Source organism: Anabrus simplex, chromosome 7, assembly GCF_040414725.1.
Source record: "Anabrus simplex isolate iqAnaSimp1 chromosome 7, ASM4041472v1, whole genome shotgun sequence".
In the NCBI taxonomy this organism is placed as follows: domain Eukaryota; kingdom Metazoa; phylum Arthropoda; class Insecta; order Orthoptera; family Tettigoniidae; genus Anabrus; species Anabrus simplex.
Window position 1 is genome coordinate 30,820,578 of NC_090271.1, and position 23,463 is coordinate 30,844,040.

The 23,463-nt window shown below is 41.3% G+C and overlaps 1 protein-coding gene across 2 annotated transcripts in view; it reads left to right on the forward strand.

The window, feature by feature from the left end:
• Nucleotides 1-23,463, forward strand: part of nrm (neuromusculin) — a 1,172,097-nt gene that overhangs the window by 894,855 nt on the left and 253,779 nt on the right. For both annotated transcript variants that reach the window (XM_068228563.1, XM_067151064.2), the window contains exon 6: nucleotides 19,516-19,666. In XM_068228563.1, the coding sequence (XP_068084664.1) occupies nucleotides 19,516-19,666 (151 nt within the window). The remainder of the gene's footprint in view (nucleotides 1-19,515; nucleotides 19,667-23,463) is intronic.

Below are 23,463 nucleotides of genomic sequence, written 5' to 3' on the forward strand. Positions count from 1 at the left end.
TAAAATTTCCCGGCCATTTGTCCTATTCTTCACGTGTATTTTTTTCTCTATTACTCGTAATTCGGTTATGCAAATGTCTCGATTTCTCGCAGTAAAACACTTCCTTCCTTCTTTGAATCAAAAAATACTCTGTAACTCAAATTTTGTACAACATTAACTCTGCAATACGGCATTTGTGGTTTGTGGGGAAGAGTTAACAAGTAAAGGAAGGCTTACAGCGGTGCTGGAAGCTAATATGACGAGAACCGAAAAACTAAAATTTCTAATGATCGAAAAATCGACGAAGCCTCGGTGTTTCTCGTGTGTGAATTCATTACCGGTGACGTACGGCAGCAACCCCCAAAATCGCGGATGACAAGCTCCATTTACGAGTCTCGGCTGCGTGGTATTGATGAGAAGTTTCAACGCGAAGGGAGGAAAATCCTTCTTTTTCATAGACAACTGCCCTGCACATCCCAAGGTGCTCGTGCGCGTAGTCTTCTTGACACGTCAGCATACGAAAATGAGCACAACGAAAATTGTTCTGATGGACTAAATATCCACATGTGGCTGGGAGGCGTGACCAGTCTTAAGGGAAATAATGAATAAGAAGAGTATTGGGAGATATAACCTTTTTCCCGAACAGTGACGATTTATACATCGATAGCCCTATTTTAATTTTCAAAAAACTTCTTCATAAAAATATATTTTGACAGCACAAAACGGACATCACGCTCTACAAATATTATTTTGTAACCCGTACATTACATGAATATATCAGAATGGCAAGATTTGTATACGCCTGAATCGTTTATAGCGGTAGCTAAAATAATATACAACACGAAATCTTGTTCATTCAAACGCGTGAACCATTAATATCATATTTTATTAGCATAAACGATTAAACTGCCGGGTTCCTATTCAGAATAATTCACTTTGTCATGCTGTGGACAACCCATGTAATAACAAGTATGTAAATAATATTTTACAACAGAATGGCTATTGCCATTAAGTTTACGATGGCATTAATCATCCTACCAAGTTCCATTGATATCGGTGTGATCCAACCCAGATAGTTCCCTTGTGTATTATTTTGACACGCAACTGGAGTAGCCTTAGTCCAATCGAGCATTCACTCAGGCGAATAGCTTGGATGGTAGAGTGCTAGCTTGTTATTATTATTATTATTATTATTATTATTATTATTATTATTATTATTATTATTATTGCCATTAAGACAGTTACATGATTACATGATTGATTATTCAATTTCATCTAAATTTTTCCTTTTTTCTTCCTAAAATCTCTTCATTCTTTGACTGTGTTCTTGTTTCCTTTGTTCAGTCCATACTTTCCCTATTTTACTCTCTTTTAATTCAAATTTCGTATTCATAATTTTATTTCTGAATATGTTTCTTTCATTGATCATTTCCTTGCCGATATCTGCTTGTTGTAGATCTCCAGCCAATTATTTTTCTTTATTGAGCTATTAGCTACACCAAAACCGGGCGAGTTGGCCGTGCGCGTAGAGGCGCGCGGCTCTGAGCTCGCATCCGGGAGATAGTGGGTTCGAATCCCACTGTCGGCAGCCCTGAAGATGGTTTTCCGTGGTTTCCCATTTTCACACCAGGCAAATGCTGGGGCTGTACCTTAATTGTGGCCACGGTCCCTTCCTTCCCAGTCCTAGGCCTTTCCTGTCCCATCGTCGCCATAAGACCTATCTGTGTCGATGCGACGTAAAGCCAATGGCATATTTTTGAGATAATTTTATGGATTTTCTTTAGGATATTTTGGTCTCCAAGTTTCCAGATCTCAGCGATAATCCCATCTTCTCCTGGTGCTCTCTTGTTTTTCAGTCCATTTATGATCTCCTCTACCTCTGTGATTGTGGGTGGCTTCGAATCAGGGTTTGGAATGGTTTTCGAGAAGTTTAATTTTTCTCTAGGCTTCTCGCTGCTGAGTAGTTTATCAAAATAACTTTTAGGAAATTAGCAGTTCGCTTTACTATTTGTTTCCAAAGATCTATCCAGTCTTTGGAAGCAAATATTTGGAGGCTGATTTATATTTTCCCTAAATGTTCTATAGAAATTTCTCGTATAGTTTCTCTTGAAGTCTTCCTCAATTGCATTTAGTCTATTTTTTTCGTACGTCCTCTTCACTGTTCTAATATCTTTCGATGATTGTTTCTGGACATTGTTGGAATTATTATTATATTATTATTATTATTATTATTATTAATGCGTAGACTTTCACGACCACTAAATGACATTATTATAATTATTTGGGGATATTAGGTCGTGTAGTATTAAATACCAGCTGACGCGTTTCGATCCTGCGACCAGGATCATCTTCAGAGCAGTAACAAAGCATAATGGCAACTGTCACTCCATAGTAACCAGACTGAAGATATAGAGACCCAGTTAGAAATATAGTTCATTCCAGGGCCTCCAGAGTCATGGAGAAAGATTTCGACGAGTTAACTATGGAGGGTAGCCATGATCTACTCAGTATTTAGCCGTCGCCTTTGTTAAAATTATTCGGGCGTTTAGCAATTTCTATCGCCTCACGAATGATTCTAGGAATAAAATGTTCCTCTTTACATATGACAGAAGTTGCATGAAAAATTATTTGATGGTCATTATGCTTGCTTTCTCAGTGACAGTCCACATCGAGTACTTCGAAAACGTGCCGGTCCTGAAGCCGGCTCGCTTGTCAGGTCTCCAATGTTACACAACCCTTGTTGCTACCTTCCTACATGTTTGGGCAACATACACCAGTCCACAGGAGCAAGGAATCCTTTCGATTGTTCGTCACTATCTTTTCCCGGAAAATATATCTGTCAAAGGCATGATTTGTAGCATATAAAGGACTTCTTTGGAGTTTCTAAACCAAAGCATCATGGTTTTATGTTTTGAATCAAACAATTGAAAGATCTGTTTGGTCAGCCTGTTTCCATCCGTTCGTTTGAGGTGACCGTAAAACTTTTGCGGATCGTGTCTCTAATTTTTTCTCTATTTTGTTATAGACTTCCTTGTAGGATCTTTCTTGGTATATGCTAGTCTTGTAGTTGGATCCTATGATTCACCAAATGATTCTGAGCTCCTTTTTCTTCAATTCTTCAAGGAGTCCTTTATTGGCATTTAGAGATATGGTTTCGGCTGCATACATAGCTACCGGCTCCATAACCGGTTCATAGTGAGGTGTATTATTATTATTATTACTATTATTATTATTAGTATTATTATTATTATTATTATTATTATTATTATTATTATTATTATTATTATTATTATTATTATTATTATTATATATTAGAGTTGAGCCTCTATGGACTGCGTGTGAACAACAGATTTCAATTTCAGTGCTTAGATCTTGTTCCTCTGCCGGCTTTGATATCCTGCAAGTGTTTCTTCATCTTTCGCTCCTCTGGTACCCGACAGTAACCAGAATCATGACTGTCTACAGTCGCCTCTGTTGTGACCAATAGCAGATGGCTCTTGACCAATAGCATGCTTGCTTTCTCAGTGACAGTCCACATCGAGTACTTAGAAAACGTGCCGGTCCTGAAGCCGGCTCGCTTGTCAGGTCTCCAATGTTACACAACTTCACGCAGTTCTGTCTAGTCGCGCTCCTCGCACTATCAACTCTTACTCCAACCCTCCTCCAACTACAGTGTTGGGTGGAGACTTGACGATGCTGTATCTCGAGTTGCCACTCCACGGGCAAAAAATGTAAACACAACCGCCAGCTAGGCTTCAAAAGCGTACCGGTCGTTAACGAGGAAATTGCAACAACTATAGAAGCTTCTTTAGTCTTCTGGGACTGGTTCGACTATAAACTACATATAGCTTTTGGCCAACTATTTAACCTGATCCCTGCCATTTACTTTATTTTCTGGCATGCCGATCTGTCTCAGAACATTCTCATATTTTTTGGAATAATCTCGACTTTGTCGTAGAGAATTCCATATCTTCTTAGTCAGTCGGTCATCAGTCATTCGGAAGATGTGATTTTTATCTTGCTCTATCATTCCTCATTAAACCTTAATCTTACCTGCCCGTCAAACTGCGTTTATGTATTTATATCTATTCTAGCTGCCCGACTTGCCCCTGTCTACTCATAGTCAAAGTTCCCGGAACATATAACCCTGGACAAGTCCGCTGTAGTGCCTAAACTTGGCTCCTATATTCAGCGTCTTCTTCTTATAGACGTTTTTCCTTAGACGGTATCCCCACACTAATTTGCACATCCAGTCCGTTCTATTGGATTTCTTCATCCAGATACTGGAACTTCATGACCCGTCCAGTCTTTCCGTACTTATTGTTGATCCGTTCTGATCTATCCCTCACTTTCTTCATGCACTTCCCCTTCTTTAAGGAGATCTGTAATACAACCTTATCAGCACTTTCTTACCGGGTTGATATTATTCATTGCAAAAATGGCCAAATCAACCACAAAGGATAGGCAGTCAACGTTCACCCCTTCTAAGATAGGACCTGATCTGAACCAATCTGCGTTCTCTTCTTGTTGGCTCTCACCATTCTCGAATTATCTTTCCCAAGACGCAATTGATAAGGACCAGAGAGTAAATTCGGTCCGAAATTTCGTCCTTGAATTTCATCTGTATTGGTAAGAGTCCTTCTGTCTGTAAACAATATTCTGGACGTGTCATCATTATTATTAATATTATTAGTAGTAGTATTTTAAAAACATACAACATCTTGAGGGTAGACAATTGGACCGATTTTTGCATCTAAAAATCCTTCTCTTCGATCCCGCGACCGAACAACTACTTTCAGCATTCCACCAGACAGGTTCTCAAGTGTATTCCATGTCCTCCAATTGCGATCGACAACGCTCGTTGAAGAGATGGTGGAGGGAATCGACTCTGGGCCGCCTGGAGTGACAGGTTTTCGTTTGATCATGTCCGGGCAAGCAAAGCGTCTTATTTACTCTGGTAATGGAAAGAGGGTTCGTTCCAAGAAGGGAGTAAATCGATAAGCTATAGATTACATGGCGCATAAAGGGAAGTGAAGGATGGGTTGGACATGAGAAAACAACAAGTACGTTTGATCCTGAGACTTGTGTTATTACAACAAGAGAACGACATCGCCTCAAGCTACTTCTTCACTTTCATTAGCTAAAACTTTCCCCCTTTCATATAATCTTTTCAGCTGATGAATCACACTGGTAATTTACAAGCAGATGTCGCTTGGTACGCCAAGGTCCATCAGGGTTTGCTCTGTACTCTGGTATCCTGATAGTATCGGTTCCTCCCCGGCCATTTTAATGCTGTTTCATCAAGCTCGGATCAAACCCATTTTATAGTTATAATTTTGGCAGGAAAATGACGCCTCTAACAATATCGTACATTATAAAGCTCGTAATTCCATTCACCGTGAAAACACTGGTGGCATGGTACGTGGCGTTGATTAAAGAAAAGAATAAAAGGAAGGTGCACTTCAAGCACAGAGAAAACAGCCGCCTTGAAATACAAAGTTGGCATGCTTTCAGAGTTACAAGCAACGTAATTTTTTCACCGCTTGTAATTGTCATCTCTAGAGAGTTTAAATAATTATGCCCTGTAGCAGTATTCTTAAGCATGTCAGAGAGATGTAAATTGTCTTAAACAAGCCGATTCACGCATTATACTAGATTTAATTTAATGTAACGTTTTACTGTGGGGAATGTGCAGTGATTTTTACCGCATAATCTTCGTCAAGCGGTTACAGTAATTGCTCACCTCCAGCAGTTCTGAACTGGGAATTCCCTGTGGTTCGCGGTGGTAGAATACACTCACGGTAACCCCTGCCTGTCCTAAGGGAGACCAGGGTTCCCCTAGCTGAGTCTAGCATTGCTTTCACTTACTTGTGCCTACCTCATACCTTTTTTGTCTGATCTCTCTGGCTCAACTCTTGTTCTCTTCCGACCCCGATCGCAATGGATCTGCGAGGCCAAGACACCCCATCCGTCTGAAAGTGGACACTCGGAGCTCTTAGGATGAGAGTGTGAGTTGGCAACTAAGAGACCTCTAGCTGAAACTGGCATTATTTCCAGTTTCTTTTCTCAGACTCCTCACTTTCATCTTCCCTATCCGAACTTCGACACTTGTTCACTTCCAGGTCCGGCCGTATTAGGTTGTCAGGCCCTATGTGGCCATTTGCTTTCTTTTGGCGATCCCTTCACTCATCGAAGGGTGAGGATTCCTCTCCTTTCTCATTAATGTTAACGGGTGAGGGCGGTACAATAACAATCACGGTATCAGGAGCTCATAGGTTGGGACCGTGAGTAGGCGACCACGGGGCCCTTAGCTGAGTCTCTTTAAATTTATTTTTTAAATTTATTGTTATAAGTTACTTTACGTCGCACCGACACAGATAGGTCTTATGACGACGATGGGACAGGAAAGGTCTAGGAGTGGGAAGGAAGCGGCCGTGGCCTTAATTAAAGTACAGCCCCAGCATTTGCCTGGTGTGAAAATTGGAAACCACGGAAAAACATCTTCAGTGCTGCCGACAGTGGGGATCGAGCCCACTACCTCCCGGAGGCAGCTGCGCGCCCCTATCCACACAGCCAACTCGCTCAGTTGATACAAGATGCATTACTCTGACATTTCAGTGCCAGATTACATAATCTTGGCGTAATTTCGCCTGAAACCAACAGCGCTGCTTTGGTCACATGTGAGCGACTTCAGACTTGGTGAATGAAGTTGGCGACTGGGCCACGTTTTGAACACACGACATGACGTACGCGTTCCTCCTTAGTAGAAGCAATGTTGACAAATTCTGTGGATGCTGCCGCGATCAACTAACACCCATCATTCAGTGCAGCACCCGCATCTCCCTAACGTGTAACTAATGCTCGGCAGCCTACTCTATCAAGCTACGCTTACTACACAGTTAAAAAGAAATTAGGGGAACATGTTTCTGAACGCATGCAATGTTCCACAAAATAATAGCTCACACCCAGGTACATTACCAACTAAACCTTTATTGTTGCCATTGATGCTTTCACAGCCCGTACTTATAGACATGATACAGGCTTTGGGGCTTATGCCGTGCCAAGAAAATAAGGTGAGTTCCCAACCTATATCATGTCTAAGCCTTTATTCTTTACCATTGAAGTATACAAAAGAACATCGATGGATTCGTGTTCATTTTCAGAGCACAAACGGAAATGTCCAAATAGGGGCGAAAACAAAGTGATAACAGTCCTCCAGGGTGGATTTTTACCGCAGTTGAAGAGCTTCGATATGGTGTATGTCTCCACGAGCAATCATCACAGCTTGGCACCTAAGTGGCATGTTCCATATAAGTCGACGGAGCTAACGTTGCGATATCAGGTACCATTCTTCAATGAGAGCCTGTTCGAGGTCTTGGAGAGTTTGTGGTGGAACAGGGCGCCCACGAACACTTCTGCCAAGCCTATCCTACACATGCTCGACGGGATTAAGATCGGGACTCACTGCTGGCCATTCCATCTCTTGAATGTCCAGTTCTCGCAAGACAGCTCTGGTGATAGGCGCTACATGAGCCCTGGCATTGTCGTGCGTGAGTACGAATTCAGCGCCAACACCGTATGCAGCAACCAAAACATGCTGTAGCAGTACCTGCTCGATGTGCCCCGCAGCGGTAAGATTAGCACGGACGACGACAAGATCCGTACGGCCATCAATACTGATGCCACCCCACATCATCATCACAGAACCTTGTCCGTATCGGTCGCCTTCCTGGTCAACATTTGGCATGTACTGCTCACCACGGTGTCTCCAGACACGTTGAAGTCCATCACGCTGTGTTAGGGGATATCTGGACTCGTCTGTGAACGACACAGGTCTCCATTGGCGAAGTTGCCAGTTGACGTGGGTATGGGCAAAATGAAGGCGAGCTGCGCGATGTTGCTGCGTTAAATGGGGCACTCGAACAGGACGTCTGGGTCGTAAGGACACTCCTCTTAACCTTTTCTTTACTGTCTGATCAGACACCGTGACTCCACTGACCGTCCTGAGGTCTTTTTGCAGTTCTCTGGCAGTTGCTGAACGACTCCGCAACGCAAAGATGGTCAGATATCGGTGGGGTTGTCATGCGTCAACGACCTTGTCCAACCCTCCTTGTGGACTGGCCTGTCTCATTGTAGTGATTCTACAAGCGTTGAATAACTGACAGAGAGACATTGAGATCCACAGCAACACGACGAAAAGTCCATCCTTCCTGGATCAAAGTGACGGCCCTTGCGACTTGAACCTCGTTAAGATGTCTCATGGGATGTGCTGGTTGACGTACAATGTGCTCAAATGACCACAGTAGTCTGTGTACCTCACAACGACACACGGACGCACCACTATTCACTTTGTTTTGAGGGGTCACCTGACAGTTTAATGCATGATTACGCATACAGGTGGAGTATAACTTCAATTTGACATACCCTGATTCGCTAAGGTCTCAAGGTATACTCTACGACCATTGGAACCCCATCTAACAAATTAACGCTCATATACCAGACGTTACAAAATATGTTCCTCTCATTTTTTGGACTGTGTACCATACAGCATATCTTCGTGTTCGGCTTAGTTGGAAAATTCGTTTCTCGCAGAGTACGTCTATGATTTGGCCACCATATCAGGGGATCTGCAGCCTGATATTTCAATATGACATTTCAATGTCACGCCTCTGTGGATCAGTAGTAGAGCGTCGGTCTCCGGATCCCAAGATTTCGGGTTCAAACCTAGCAGAGATCATCAGATTTTTTATTTTCCATTCTGCACTCCATGTCATACTGTTGGGCAAGCAGAAGATCTCCTCTGTTGACACATTTGGTGTTTATCCGACAAACAGACATCTCTGATGTCTGGTATGGCAAAAAGGAACGTCAAAATTGACAGACAGGCAATCTAAATGGTGTCAAGTCTAAATATGTGCGTAGGGTAACTGAGACCATAGATATTGTTATTGTTATTGTTATTATTATGTGAATGAGCCCATTGCGCAAAGTACTTAGTGGCGTGCATTTGCCTTCCTGTGTGCCCACATTTCTTTCATTCTCTTACTGTGGGCTTCCTTTCTGTCTTCAGACCAGGTCAACATGCCATTCGTGAATTTCGGATCTGAAGATTACCCCGTTTTGTATATCTGCTGGTGTTAATCCTGCGTGTTGCAAATCATTTTTGATTTCGCCAATCCATTTCATTGTGTCTGTTTTAGCTTTACTCCTGTTTTCATAGAATTCGACAATTTGTTTTGTAAGTCTGTCTGGATGCAATCTTTTAATATCTCCATAGAATCTTAGACTGCGTTTTCTAGTGTCATTTTGAATATTTGTGTTCTGTTTGATTTCCTGTCTGCCTCTAGGCTAGTATTGTGCGTCGGTGAGTTTACCTAGAATTTTTCTTGTTATTTTGCGTTCCTTTTTCGCAGTGTTTTCAAAGCCTGCTTTTCTGTTCAAAATTAGCGTCCCTGATCCATAAAAATATTCAGGTTTAATGACTGTATTGAAATGTCTTAGTTTTATGTGCTTATACATTTTTGTTATGGATATTTTGGGTAAGTTGGTAAGCAGTTTCCATCTTTTGGTATGTAATTTCATTGGCTTTTGTTTCGAGTCCATTTTCCTGAACTGTTTCACCAAGATACTTAAATTGTGATACTCTTTTAATTCTGTCATGTTTTGTCTCCGTGAATTTTGGTGCTTGTTTGTTGCAGGTCATGTATTCTGTCTTTTCAAAAGATATCTGAAGGCCGACTTATTCCGCAATTTCTTTCAGCAGTTAAATCTGATTTTTGGCTGTTGAAATGTCTCAGGTTAATATCGCTTGCTGGTCCGCAAATGATAGGCTAGTCTTCCTCTGCCTAAAGTGATTGGTTGGTGAATTTTGAGGACCAGTTTCTCTTTCCGCCATTCTTGTATCATTGTTTCAAGGACGCAGTTGAAGAGTAAAGATGTTTAATATATTATTATTATTATTATTATTATTATTATTATTATTATTATTATTATTATTATTATTATTATTATTATTATTATTATTATTATTAAGTCAAACGGAAGAGGAAGGGCCCCATTGTAGATGGAGGATCAGGACGTGAGTAACCCTCTACCTCCTTATGGAAATAGCGTAATAGCTCATATGTAGCTCAAGTAATGGCAAGAAGTTTGTTGGAAGGAAGTTTCTACAAAGTAAGACAGGTGTAGATTTAGCAAGTTGTGCGGCACGCACAGCGTTGTACGTGCGTGAACGTGGGAGAGTGCGTGGCATACAACACAGGAATAGAAATGGTTGATAATGAATAGCGTGTGTAGGGTTCTCAGCTCTGTCTGATACAAATTACTTCACGGAGAATTTTTATTATATTCTCTCGGCAGCATACAGTACTCCTAATGGGAAAATACAAGCCTTTGTCTAATATTTGGATTACTGAACAAATGTAGTGAGGAGTACATCCGTCAGTTACCGACTGCGTTGAGGTGAAATTAATTACCAAGGAACAATGCACAGGCATGGCAGACCTTGCGACTTACTAGGAAATTGCTCTCTAAACATTGAAGCGATTTGATAGAAAGACTTATTATTTTTGTACATGAATGGTGCAATAGAGCGGTTTCAACATCTCCTCGGTGACTTGACATGTGAACTGTGCAGGGCGATGAAAGTTTCATGGGCTGGTGTTCGCATCTTATATAAAGCAAAATTGAGAAATAGTAAATCACGAGACCAGCAGAAAGTCGTTATGCTTTTGTTTGTTGTTGGCAAAGGGGTTACGAAGTCGCACTCAGCGTACCGTTTTGTGGTGGGTGAGTTAGTATGAGTGATGAGTTTGTACTAATGTGCGTATTTTTAATTCATAGGTGCTACGACTGGGGAGATAGCTGTAGCGGTCTAGTATGTCAGGAATCAAGAAATCATCGCGGTGTGGGACTCGATTTTGAGTGGACAGAACCCAGTATCTGAGATATAACCCCTCTTGGAACGCGTGGTTTGGCGACCATGAGTTCTCTCGTCCATGCGCTTACTAGCCTCCTCACTTTCTTATTTCCTATCCTACCTCTTTTGGTCAAGTCTTGATCTCTTCCGACCCCAACGCTTTTAAATTTTCAATTTCTACGGAGCCATTCATTTTCACGCCCTCACGGCCCTTCCTTCACGCATTGCGTCTTCTGATGAGGGAACGGTTGCCTGTCTCTTAAAACAATTATCACCATATTCTGAATTATGTTACTTTATAATGATAATAATAATATTAATAATAATAATAATATAATAATAATAATAATAATAATCATCATCATGTTTGGTCTCATGTACGCGGCTGCAGATCCCCTGATATGGTGGTAATCAGGTGACCTGCCTACCAGTATCAAACTCTCTATTACACTGCCATCGAACAGCGAGGTGAAACTTTTCTTCTTCTGTAGTAATCAATCCTAGGATTGGTCTTCAACGGCTGTCGCTGTTCTCCACTTCTCTTCCTTCTCGTTAGCCTCCCTCTTCAGCCCCAGGTATGAGGAAAAGCCCAAGTCCCTGATGATCTGGTCGGTGTATTCCAGTCTGGGTCTGTCCCTCACATTTGAGCCGTCGACGGCGCCCTCCACAGTAAAGTTACGTTTTAAATAGGCTCTCTCAAGCCCATTTGTTAGATTCTTTCTCTTTACAAAGGAAAGCAACCTTGGACCTTCTCTAAATTAAAATAATAATAAATAATAATAATAATAATAATAATAATAATAATAATAATAATAATAATAATAATAATAATAATAATAATAATAATAATAATAATAATTCATATTTCCATGTGAATTTAAATTGTACGGGGCTTTATAGTATGTCCTCGTCTGCCCTCTACGTGTTACACACATACTGACTCTCTATTTCTTGTGGACTTAAGTGCCTCTCGTATTCACATAAAATCTGCACGGTCTAATTTGAAAGGAAAGTTGTTCTAAACATCCTCAAATATTCCATCTCGCTGTAGCCCACGGGGACTTCTCAAAGGGTGCTGAGTGTTGAACATCCCCGATGCACGCTGTAGTCAGCTAGAAAATGAACCCTATCATAGACTTCTTGAGAGTGAAGCAGTCACGTGACGTGGTGACTACAGTATTATTTCGTATTAACGACATTTCAGGACTTACCGGATTCCATGCCAGCTGGTAAGGGACTGATTAAAATAATAATCACCACCACCATTCTTGGTGCCGGACCCGTGGTAAAGGGGTATAGGGCGTGCCTCTTACCCGGAGGCCCCGGGTTCGATTCCCGGCCAGGTCAAGGATTTTTACCTGGATCTGAACGCTGGTTCGAGGTACACTCATCCTACGTGATTACATTTGAGGAGCTATATGACAGTGAGATAGCGGCCCCGGTCTAGAAAGCCAAGAGAATTCGTCGTGCAGACCACACGACACCTCGTAATCTGCAGGCCTTCGGGCTGAGCCGCGGTCGCTTGGTAGGCAAGAACAGAACAGAACAGACCATTCCTGGTAATACGTTTGTTTCAATGCTATACGCATAAATGTTTTAGTGAGTGCGTGTGGAAATACCAATGTGTATTTATGTACCACAGCTTCTCGGACGTTCACTTTCAGATCACGTGATATCGCGTGTCAAGAGAAAAGCTAATGTTGTATAATAATACGCTGTATACTGCAATTCACTTTCAGCCAGGATTGCTTTCTCTTCTTCTATTTCTTTCTCTTTTTCTTCTGCATCCTTTTCCTACCAATCGGCGTCGACATTTCTAGCAAATCGATTTCATTTGCCTTTGACTGTGATTGCTTCCATTTGCCTCCGTCTCAAACATCGTTCTCTGTTAACTGCCCATGCTCTCATTTGCCTCCGAATTAAATATAGTCTCTGTTGACAGGGGATGCTCCCATTTGCCTCCATCTCAAATATCGTTCTCTGTTAACTGCCGATGCTTCCAATGCCCCTGTATCAGACATCGTTATCTGTCGATTGCGGATGCTTCCATTTTCCTCTGTCTCAAACATCGTTCTCTGTTGACTGCGGGCGCTTCCATATGCCCCTGTATCAGACATCGTTATCTGTCGATTGCGGATGCTTCCATTTTCCTCCGTCCTAAATATTTGCCTCTATCCCAAACGTCGTTCACTATTAACTGCTCGTCCCTCAGATCTTGACGCACGCAGTCCATCCATCTTCTTCTTCTCGGTCTTCCTCTGACTCCTCCACCCTCCCCCTCGAGACCAGGTACACTTATTTCCACATAATTATTATTCCCACACATAAAATGACCATACCAGTGCAATTTTCTCACTTGGACTTCTGTTTTTCTTATTTCAGTCACTCCAAACCTGGCCCTTGTGAAGTTCCTTGAAACACCACTCAAGCAGCGCGTTTTAACCGTCTCCAGCTTCTGATTTCCCGACTTCATTGTTAGCCATAGCTCTGCTCTGTATATCGTTTCAGGTTTAACAGCGCACTTGGTAACTTATTATTTTGTCACAGAGAACCCCAGATTAACCAAGCTACAGGCTGAGAATTATCTCTGAATCCAAATTGCCATCTCTAGATACAGTACATCTTATTCACTGTCTGGAGCGTCTCTCCATCTATCTCAGCAGTTTCAATTCATGTTCCTCCTAGTCTGACAGGACTGCTTACTAGACAAAAACTGAAACTAGCATCGGATTACACCCCAGTTCAATCCAGTAATATTTGAAAGTCCTCTAATACGCCTGTTTCGTGTCGGTAGATTTACTGGCGCGTAAAAACACTATTACTACCGGACAAAATTTCCGGTTGCTCACGGTCTCTATGACCTGTAAAAGTAGTTAGTAGGACGTAAAAAATATCTGTAGTCTTTGTAAGTGGGGTTGGACAAATAGCCCTTACTGCGACTGTAGTATCATTCCACGAACAATGGAACACATAGTGTTGGATTGTCCCCTCCGTGCTTTCCCTGGAAATCTGGAGGACCTGAACTCAGCTACTCCTGAAGCGGCGGATCGGATCAAAAGTTTAGATGTTCGAATCTAATCTTTCAGTTCTGCGAGACTATTTTCGTTGATGTACTTATGGATCTGTATTATTGTCTTTTTATTCTCCATTGCATCAAACGCTAAATAAATAAATGAATCTAGTCTACGTACTTCAACTCCTTGGCCTTCGATACTGAAGGTCCCGTATTCAATTCTCGTTGTGAATAGGAATTATAATTGAGTCTGGTTAATTCCCCTGGCCTGTTAGTGTTCGGTAAAATACACACCTCGTCATTTACCTACCAATTACGACAGAGGCTTGCAATAGTGAACACATCCCTCCACGAAAGGTTGGCGTCAGGAAAGGCATCCGTCGAAAATCTGGGATAAATCGACACGAAGCGCCGTCCCCGAATAACTGGTAAAATGTCAGGAAAAATAATAATTAGTGTTATATTTTGTGAATACAACATGCCTTCAATTTGATATTTCTACAAACAGACAGGTAGCAGTATTCTCTTACGTTTTTGATTTTAAGATAATTGTGGTCATATACAAGTTTCCTATTCTATTTCTAGACAACTCCTGAAATTCTAACTTCTTCGTAAATCACAACTACTAATTCTGAAACACACATCGATGCAAACACTAGACCGGCACATACATTTCCGCACACATTCCTTACTTTTAAATTAAACAACACCATACAGTTTAGTGTATAGCAATGCCTGGTGTCATTGGCCACAAGATTCTTCTGTGGAGAATTCATGGATGTATTGAATGGATTGTAATTGATTTTCATGTTATCGAAACCAGATTTTCACCTGATGACGACCGGTGTTTAGCCATAAGTATGTCTGTCCGTCAAGTCATCAACCGGAAACTGCTTGAATCCTCAAACAGCACCACCGAAGATTATGCAGTCGTGACGAAACCCAAAGGCCAATGGCGGCGCTATATTGAGGAATACTGGATAAGATGTGAGATTGTTTGCCATTGCTTTCCTCACTGGTCCAGACAGTGATATGCAGCACGGTTGCACCTTTTAAAACATCCTGACACAGCGGTCGTGCTCTAAATGGAATTACACAGCAACTTCCATATTGTCACAGTCATGAATGCGACTGAGATTTCAGTGGAAGCTACATTTCACTACGGCCAGTGCCAGGACCCAGATGAAAAATACTGCATACGCAAAGAAATAGTAACACACGGAAGTGCAAATATTACAACTTCAAGTAGAATTTTGAATTGTTGTTCTGCTTTAGCATTAATGGGGATGGGGGATGTACATCTTTGCAGGTCAAAATACTGCGGTTTTTAAAGTGAAATAGTCGAAAATACTGAGCATTGCCATCGAAATTGGGACATTGAGACACTTGGTGCACATGATTCTGAAACTGCGTTCTCCGAACATAGCAACGGTTGTAGTCAATAACATCCTCTCAGACGTCTTCCTACTACAGCTGGTGTGAAACAGGAATGCATTCTTTCACCTCTCCTGTTCAACTTCTACAGTGGGCACATCACGAGGGAGGTACTTGAGAACTAGAACGGCGGCTTTGTAATAGGGGCAGACAAATGATTAAGACCAACACAAGCTAGAGACTACCATGCAGAGTATAGACGAATATAGCAGAATACGTGGTCTTCAAATAAGCACCATAAAAACCAATGTTATTATTGTTGATCACCCTAACAACAACCTGTCTGACATCGCGAAGGTTGCTAACTAAGAGGTAAAAATGAAATGGCGTACGGCTTTTAGTTCCGGGAGTGTCCGAGGACAAGTTCGGCTCGCCAGATGCAGGTCTTTTGATTTGACCCCCGTAGGTGACCTCCGCGTCGTGATGAAGACGACTCATACACCCAGCCGCCGTACAAGCGGAATTAACCAATTACGGTTACAATTCCCGACCTTGCCGGGAATCGAACCCGGGAACCGTGTGACCAAGGGCCAGCGCGCTAACCATTTTGCCATAGAGCCGAACAACTAAGAGGTGATCAACCTCTTTGAGTACCTTGGATCTGCTGTCACTCTGCAGGGGGGTCGTGATGTCAAACTGTTCAACAGCAAAGCTTTCTGGCATTATGAAAATACACCGCCATAACTGTAAGCACGAAACACTCATCTCCCCCCATTGCCACCCAGATAACAAAACCTTAGATCATAATGAAGCCAGACTGCCGCAGGATCAACTTGGAAATACCATGCTACAGAAGAATATTGCGAATACCTTGGACGACACACCGAACCAAGGAGTCGATCCTGAAGCAGCTTAGAGACAAATAATTATGTCGACATTTATCAGTGAGAAATAGCTGAGGAACTCAGATCACGTTGTAAGAAGACGCACGGAACTGGAGGCAAAGTCACTGGCTGATTGAGATGGATGGATCAACTCAAGAGCCTAACTGGAGAGAACCGGGAACATGTAAGCCAGAGACTTCTGGAGACAATTCAGCAGGACGCCATTACACCCTTAACGAGAGAGAGAGAGAGAGAGAGAGAGAGAGAGAGAGAGAGAGAGAGAGAGAAGAGGGAGAGAAATCTGTTCACATTCTCCTCAATGGTTATGAGTGTGTGTTGCTTAACCTTTTCACTCCCAAGTTCTTTTCAGCCATATTCCATGCCAGATTTTTCTGGATGTTTGGAAAATGGCCTAGAGGAAACTTATATTTACACAGCTACTGATCAGTCATGAATAATCAACATCAGCAAGAGTTTTCTCTTGGGTCTTTTACCATAATTTGACAATGGCGTGATAAATGTCTAGAGCTTGTTTCACTGCTCCTTATATTCACTATACTCATAAAAGTCATGCTCGTCGTCATTCCATAACGTTTCTAAAATATAATCTTCATTCATGCGTTCATTACACTTCTGCACACCCACCTCAGACGACAGCTGCGAAAGAAAAACTTATTCACATCCACATCGCATAGGAGTTTCGCGTTGTCGATGTCAGTATGCCTTTTACGATGCTTTTCGAAGCCGTATTCTATCTGCACTACTGTATGTCATCTACAAGTGCCTTTCCCGACAAGTCCTGCATTGGTGTTGCAAGATGAAAACAATTTCACGTCTCAATGCTGTGATGGACATTTTAAGAACGGCGGATATAAGAATTTGACTTTGTGCTCATCGCATTGTTGCCAGTGTTTGGTTTGTTTTCCCCTTCTCCTTTCGGAAGAGAGATAAGGTGTGGTTTTATGTATTTGATGAATGTGGACGATTTGGTTTTTTTTTTCTTATGAGTACTTTGCGTTGACAATTCATATTTTCGTATGTGTGCTGTGAGTATTGATTGTACATGGAGGAAGACCAAATGTTGTCACAACTCAATTAAATAATAATAATAAAGAAGAAAACTCAAGGCACATAATTACTGGCAAAATACGTTAAGGTGATTCATGAATCATCCGTCATCTGTACAGAGCATGTGATGAACAGCAAAACTGCAGCGTCAGATGAACTCGGTAGTAGAGAAGGGAACATTGCTTGAAATCCGAGTTAACTCGTGTTTGGGACAGCGCGAGACATGCTGACATCCGAGTTAACTAGGGCATGGGATGGAAAGGGTTAAATATCATTTGTTGTTGAGCTACAAAATCTTGAATTTTACAATCTAACTAAATTTTAGTCGTCAAATCCATGACATATAGTGAATTGCACTACAACAACTGATGCTTTATGAGAGAAACTGTGATGCATTTTCAAAACACGATATTGCATACTTTGCCTTGAACGGTATACACAATTAACTAGTTAATCCGTAACACGTTGAGAGGCAGTGCAGCTCTTTGTTCCGTGGGGAAATCTTTGGCACCGCCTGTCAACAGCTCCCTCAATTTGTTTCATTGTCAAACGAACATGATATATTATAGAAAAGGAGTCTGTTGAGGGATACAGAGCGTACACTCATGCAGAGTCTTGTGCCCAGGCGATTCTGGAATGTGCACAAGAAGACACATGTTTGTTATAAACACGAAATTCATGAATGGGGGTATTGTCGCCCGATGACGTTTAGTTAACACATTTCCAATGAGTTACGTGAATTAACGTTTATAAATATTTCATTTTGCTCCGCTTTTCTCCAATTTGGTGGTCGCTAACCTGGGAGGAGGACCCAACATATTGCACATGAAAATGACATCGTGAGCAGTGATATGTGACTGTGAAGAGGAGGGGTTGGAACTGTATTCATAAGAGTACATCATCCCCGTTAGACAGAAGGTGAGCTGAAGCAACTGCGAGATATCCAAACAATCGAATTAATACATAGAAAACCGGGCGAGTTGGCCGTGCGCGTAGAGGCGCGCGGCTGTGAGCTTGCATCCGGGAGATAGTAGGTTCGAATCCCACTGTCGGCAGCCCTGAAAATGGTTTTCCGTGGTTTCCCATTTTCACACCAGGAAAATGCTGGGGCTGTACCTTAATTAAGGCCACGGCCGCTTCCTTCAAACTCCTAGGCCTTTCCTATCCCATCGTCGCCATAAGACCTATCTGTGTCAGCGCGACGTAAAGCCCCTAGCAAAAAAAAAAAAAGACACAGAAAAGATAGTGGAGTTCACAGCTACGATCAATTTTGTAGTAAGAGGGAAGTGAGTTCGTTATTTTTCATTGTTCAATGGTTTATTAATGATATGAGTCCACTAGACTGCTTTCGTTCCCAATAGCACATGAGTCCTGCTATTAGTTTTTCCTTTCTTTCCTGTGAAAGAGGTTTGCGAAATTTAACAACTTCTGGTAGAAGAGACAACGAATTTACCAATTTACAAAAATTATGGTGGTCTGAGACATCAGTATCAGAAATCACAGAGGGAGCTAAGTCCTTTTTTACATCATTGGGCCACATGCTTCCAGTCTTGTAGCTTTTCATGTCCAATAGTGTTTATGTACAATCAAAATTTTCCTCAAATATCTCTGTTTCCAGGCCAACTAAACTATGCGAATATACGTTACGCATGAGGTAGAGGAAAGCAACATGACAGTGGAGAGGATAATAAATAAGTACGGTCAACTCGCCCGGTCCAGAGTTTTTAAAATGAATTTGAGGTAAGAGACATGGAATTACAAGATATCACGGTACTAGCTGCGAATAGGATGTGGAGATAATTTATTCACGTATGTTTAAAGACTCAGCACTGAAAGGCATTCCCACCTCCATGGCTAAATGGTTAGCGTGCTGGCCTTTGGTCACAGGGGTCTCGGGTTCGATTCCCGGCAGAGTCTGGCATTTTAACCTAATTGGTTAATTTCGCTGATACGGGGGCTAGGTGTATGTGTCGTCTTCATCATCATTTCATGCTCATCACGACGCGCAGGTCGCCCACGGTTTCCAAATCGAAAGACCTGCATCTGGCGAGCCGAACATGTCCTCGGACACTTCCGGCACTAAAAGCCATACGCCATTTCATTTCATTTACTGAAAGGCATAATCGGTTATAATGAAAATTGATATTCACGACAAAACTTTGCTTATGAGGTTTAGTTTAATGTACGGGATTGTCTGTCTCAGTCAGAGCAATTAGACATCGTGTGTAAGAAATCAGTGAACTCTTAAGTAAGCCAAGTCTTTGCTTTCCCTGTTTCAGCCTGATGGTACCTTCACAACCCGCTCAGAACTACGATTCACTGCCAGTCTGTACGAGAATGGACGCACACTGCGCTGCGAAGGAATCAACGCAGTGATGTTGTCCAAAGAAGAAAAGCCGCTGAAAGAGAGCATAACCCTAGAAGTCCTCTGTAAGTACCTAGCAAGTCTGTACTATACTCCATCCAATGTTGATTAAGTTTCAGTTATGTGTTTCGTTCAGCAAAACGTAATATACTTTAACAAGTTTAGTTTAGTTTAGTTTATTGCCTTTCTTATACTGTGGGGATAAGGCTATGAACCTTCCTATTATGCACAAAACATATTATAAAACATTGTTATACAATTTATAGAATAAGGTAACTTAGGGAGATCCCGACACGAGGGAGAACTCGACACTTTTAAGCTTAGCGCCTCTGGTAATCACAGTATTGCACAGGTCAAACTTGCAACTACATTTACTGGAGCCGTATGGTTTTGTGCTCATGGTCATCCTGTTAGCTGAAGATTATTACTATAAATACAAGGCATATGAATAACTGAAGGTGAGTAAGTAAGTGATGTATGATTTAAAAGTAACTTGCTATAATGTGATGAGTAGGTTGTGTATCGAAATAGGTAGATATGCGATACTTGTAAGATAATGTTTTAGGTTAGGCGCACTAAGCAAGTTTCGGAGAAGCCGTCATGTCATTTCCAAATCGCCAAACCTTCAGCTTGGTTAGTGTTGCGACCTTTTGCCTGCCAATGAAACTTGGGGAGATCTCTAAACCGGGATACATTTTTGGGGACAGGGTTTAATGGTGCGTTAATACTACAGTTTAGTATGAGCAATAAATGATGACAATGTAGTGTAGTAGGATATTTATAATATTTTTGTAATGTGATATTTTTATAACAATGTTTGTATTGTTAAGTTAAACTCGAATTACGAAGGTTGGAGACTGATTATAAAGTAGAAGTTTCGCATTAATAGTTTTGCATCCAAATGGCTATAGGTGGAGGATGCCACGGAAGTATGTGTACAAAGGTCTGCTTGGACGATGGAATGCAGAAGATATGGCTCTTGCTATTAAGGACGTGAAAGAACTTAAGCAACAGCTGCGAAGTATTTCAGTATTCCAAGGAATACGCTCAGATCCAGAATATTATCTGGTATATCTATCAATAGAAAACTGGAAAAAGGAGCAACAATTGACAAAGCTATGTATGACCATTTAGTCAACCATATTTTTCATCTCGGGGTAGGGGTGAACAGTGACCGACTTACAAGAACTGGCTTTTAGGTTCACTCAGAGAAATGGTGTTAAGAAGCATGTTTAAAAAACAAAATGCAATGGTTGGATATGACTAGGTTTTTCAAGAGCCTGGTAATATTTTCAATTCCAATGAAACTGGTGTTCAGCTCATATTTAAGGCAGGGAAGATTATCAGTGAAAAAGGAAAGAAACACGTGTTTCACAGCACCACGGCAGAAAAGGGATCTACGGTAACCGTAATGGTGTGTGGTAATGCTATTGGATATGCTATCCCACCCTTTGTTGTAATGGAAGGGGTAAGGCACTCAAAAGGACTGCCCAGTGGATCAGTTGTTAAAATGTCAGAATCAGTGTATATGACCACTGAGGTATTTTTATTATTCCTTGATCACCTAAACCGTTACAAACCTCGGGGCAGGATTCGGTTGATAATCGACGGACACAAAACGCACTGCAAAGATCCGAATGTGCTTGATAAGGCATCAGCTTCATGAATAGAGATGTGTTGCTTCTCTCCTACCCATCCGCCACGGTGACTTCACAGGATTATCGGGAAAATTTAAAGAATAGGAAACGTGAAAATGAAAAGAATCCTTCAAATCGAAGGACAACAACGAGAATTCGGCGTGCGCAAAGGGGAAGCTAGTTTCTCAAGCAGTCTTCTATGCTCTGAGAATTACTGCGCAGTATGTGATGACGACCGTAATGAGGCATGTGTCCAATGTAGTGGGGAATGCAGGAAATGGTTCCACGAGATATGTGTGGAAAACGGAAACGATGAACAGTTTATATTATGTACCCACTGTGTACAATAGTTGTGTAACTATTCGGAGGTCCTACCTAGTGTCAGGTTCTCCCTAAGTTCGGGAGAAGTGTACATTATTGCATCCTTTATTTATTTGATAATTTAACATGTTATGAAATGTTATTTTTTGCCATAAATAATAGAAAACATAAACTAACTGTGTACAAAATCACCAGGGAAATAATTGAAATGTTTTACAAATAAAACATGATCAAAATTACAGGTTTTTGCTTAGCGTGTCGAGATATCCCTAAATTACTATATTATAAATAGAATATATTTAATTATTAAATATCATGTTTCTAAATATTACTAAAATTAATTTAATAAACTTTGTTTTTAGATGAGATTAGTTCAGTCTTGTTTATATTCTGTATATACTTCGATTACATTGTTCTTTAACTTGATGTTTTCACCTACAAAACAATAGGGAAACGTATTTTTTGAATCATCCTTGTAGAATGATGTATGTATGTTGGGTATTCAGCCCGAAGGCTGGTTTGATCCTCTGCAGCCCTGCCAACAGCTGTCATAAATAGCCTAAGCGTCGCTGAAGAGGCGTACTAGGGAAATGAGGAGTGAGGTAGTTTCCCGTTGCTTTCCTCACCGAGCCAGCCTCTGCTATTACATATCAGTCTGCCAAGCCCACTGAAATGCATGCACCAACCGACCCTATGAGCGATATTTTCACACCATTCATAACAGGGACTGGCTGCATAAGCCATGGTATTACTAACATCACTCATACCTCAGTCACTTTCATATTGTCAAAGCCAAGATGAGACTGAGACAGATCAATAAAAGTAACAAATTTGATATAACCCATACCTGAAGACATAGTGCACTGTAAACATTACATCTCGCCAGCACAGGCATTGTAGAATGATATTGTTATGTTATATCGTACTACTAGTAATTCTATTTCCCACCAGGATATGGGAAAAGAATCGGTGGCGGGAAAATACACAGTGGAATACTATTGTTGAACTTGAAGGGGATGAGGGCATTGTAGTCAACAATCGCTTGTGTTTGGATCCTTCTACTTTCTTTCTCATGAATTGTGCCGTCGTGGTGTCTGTGTTGGTGTGACCATATGCTGCTAATTGAGGATTTAACTCATCCATGGGGAAGGCGAGAATCGAACTTGTACCAATTGAACGGGAAGTTAATTTGCTTACCCCTGAGCCACGCAGCATCATAGGAAAGAATCTTGTGCCTCTAACAGCATGATGAATGCCACCATTAAATTTAAATATTTGCATACCGTTTTTTGAACGTTATATTAAATACCCGCCGCATTTCATGAAGCATATTTCTAATTTAGAACTAACGAGCTAATCGTAAAGTGATCAGTCAAATGGGGCCCATTCAAAAAGTGTTCAGTCAGCTAATTTGATGTTGAAAGTATCCAGAGCTTTGCCATTCCGAGTGAGACGGTAATGAGGTGTTCTCTAAACTCTTAATATCGAACGTGCATACTCAAGAAAAACTATTGTACGTTATAAATATTGGGAGGGGAATGATGTACTGTGTCATGTGCCGTGGACAAGATTTAGAAGTTATAGTCACCAATCAGCCTGTTTCCAGTTATTCAAACAAGTTATAGGTATTATGAAATTTAATGAGTACGGAGTATATCAAACATAAATACTCCCACAATCCTCTAGTTATAACTAGCTCAGTGACTTGATTTAGTTCCACACTTCTAATCATTACAAACTGAGTCTGACCGTTTTTTAATGCTATTTTTTCGGGGTGTCGATCTAAGAAGATCTTTTGCCCCTACTTTGCACCATATCCATATGTTGTGAACCTGTTTGAAATGGAGGAAGTGTAAAGTGTTGAATGTGAGGAAAGGAACATTAAGGACGACACAAACACCCAG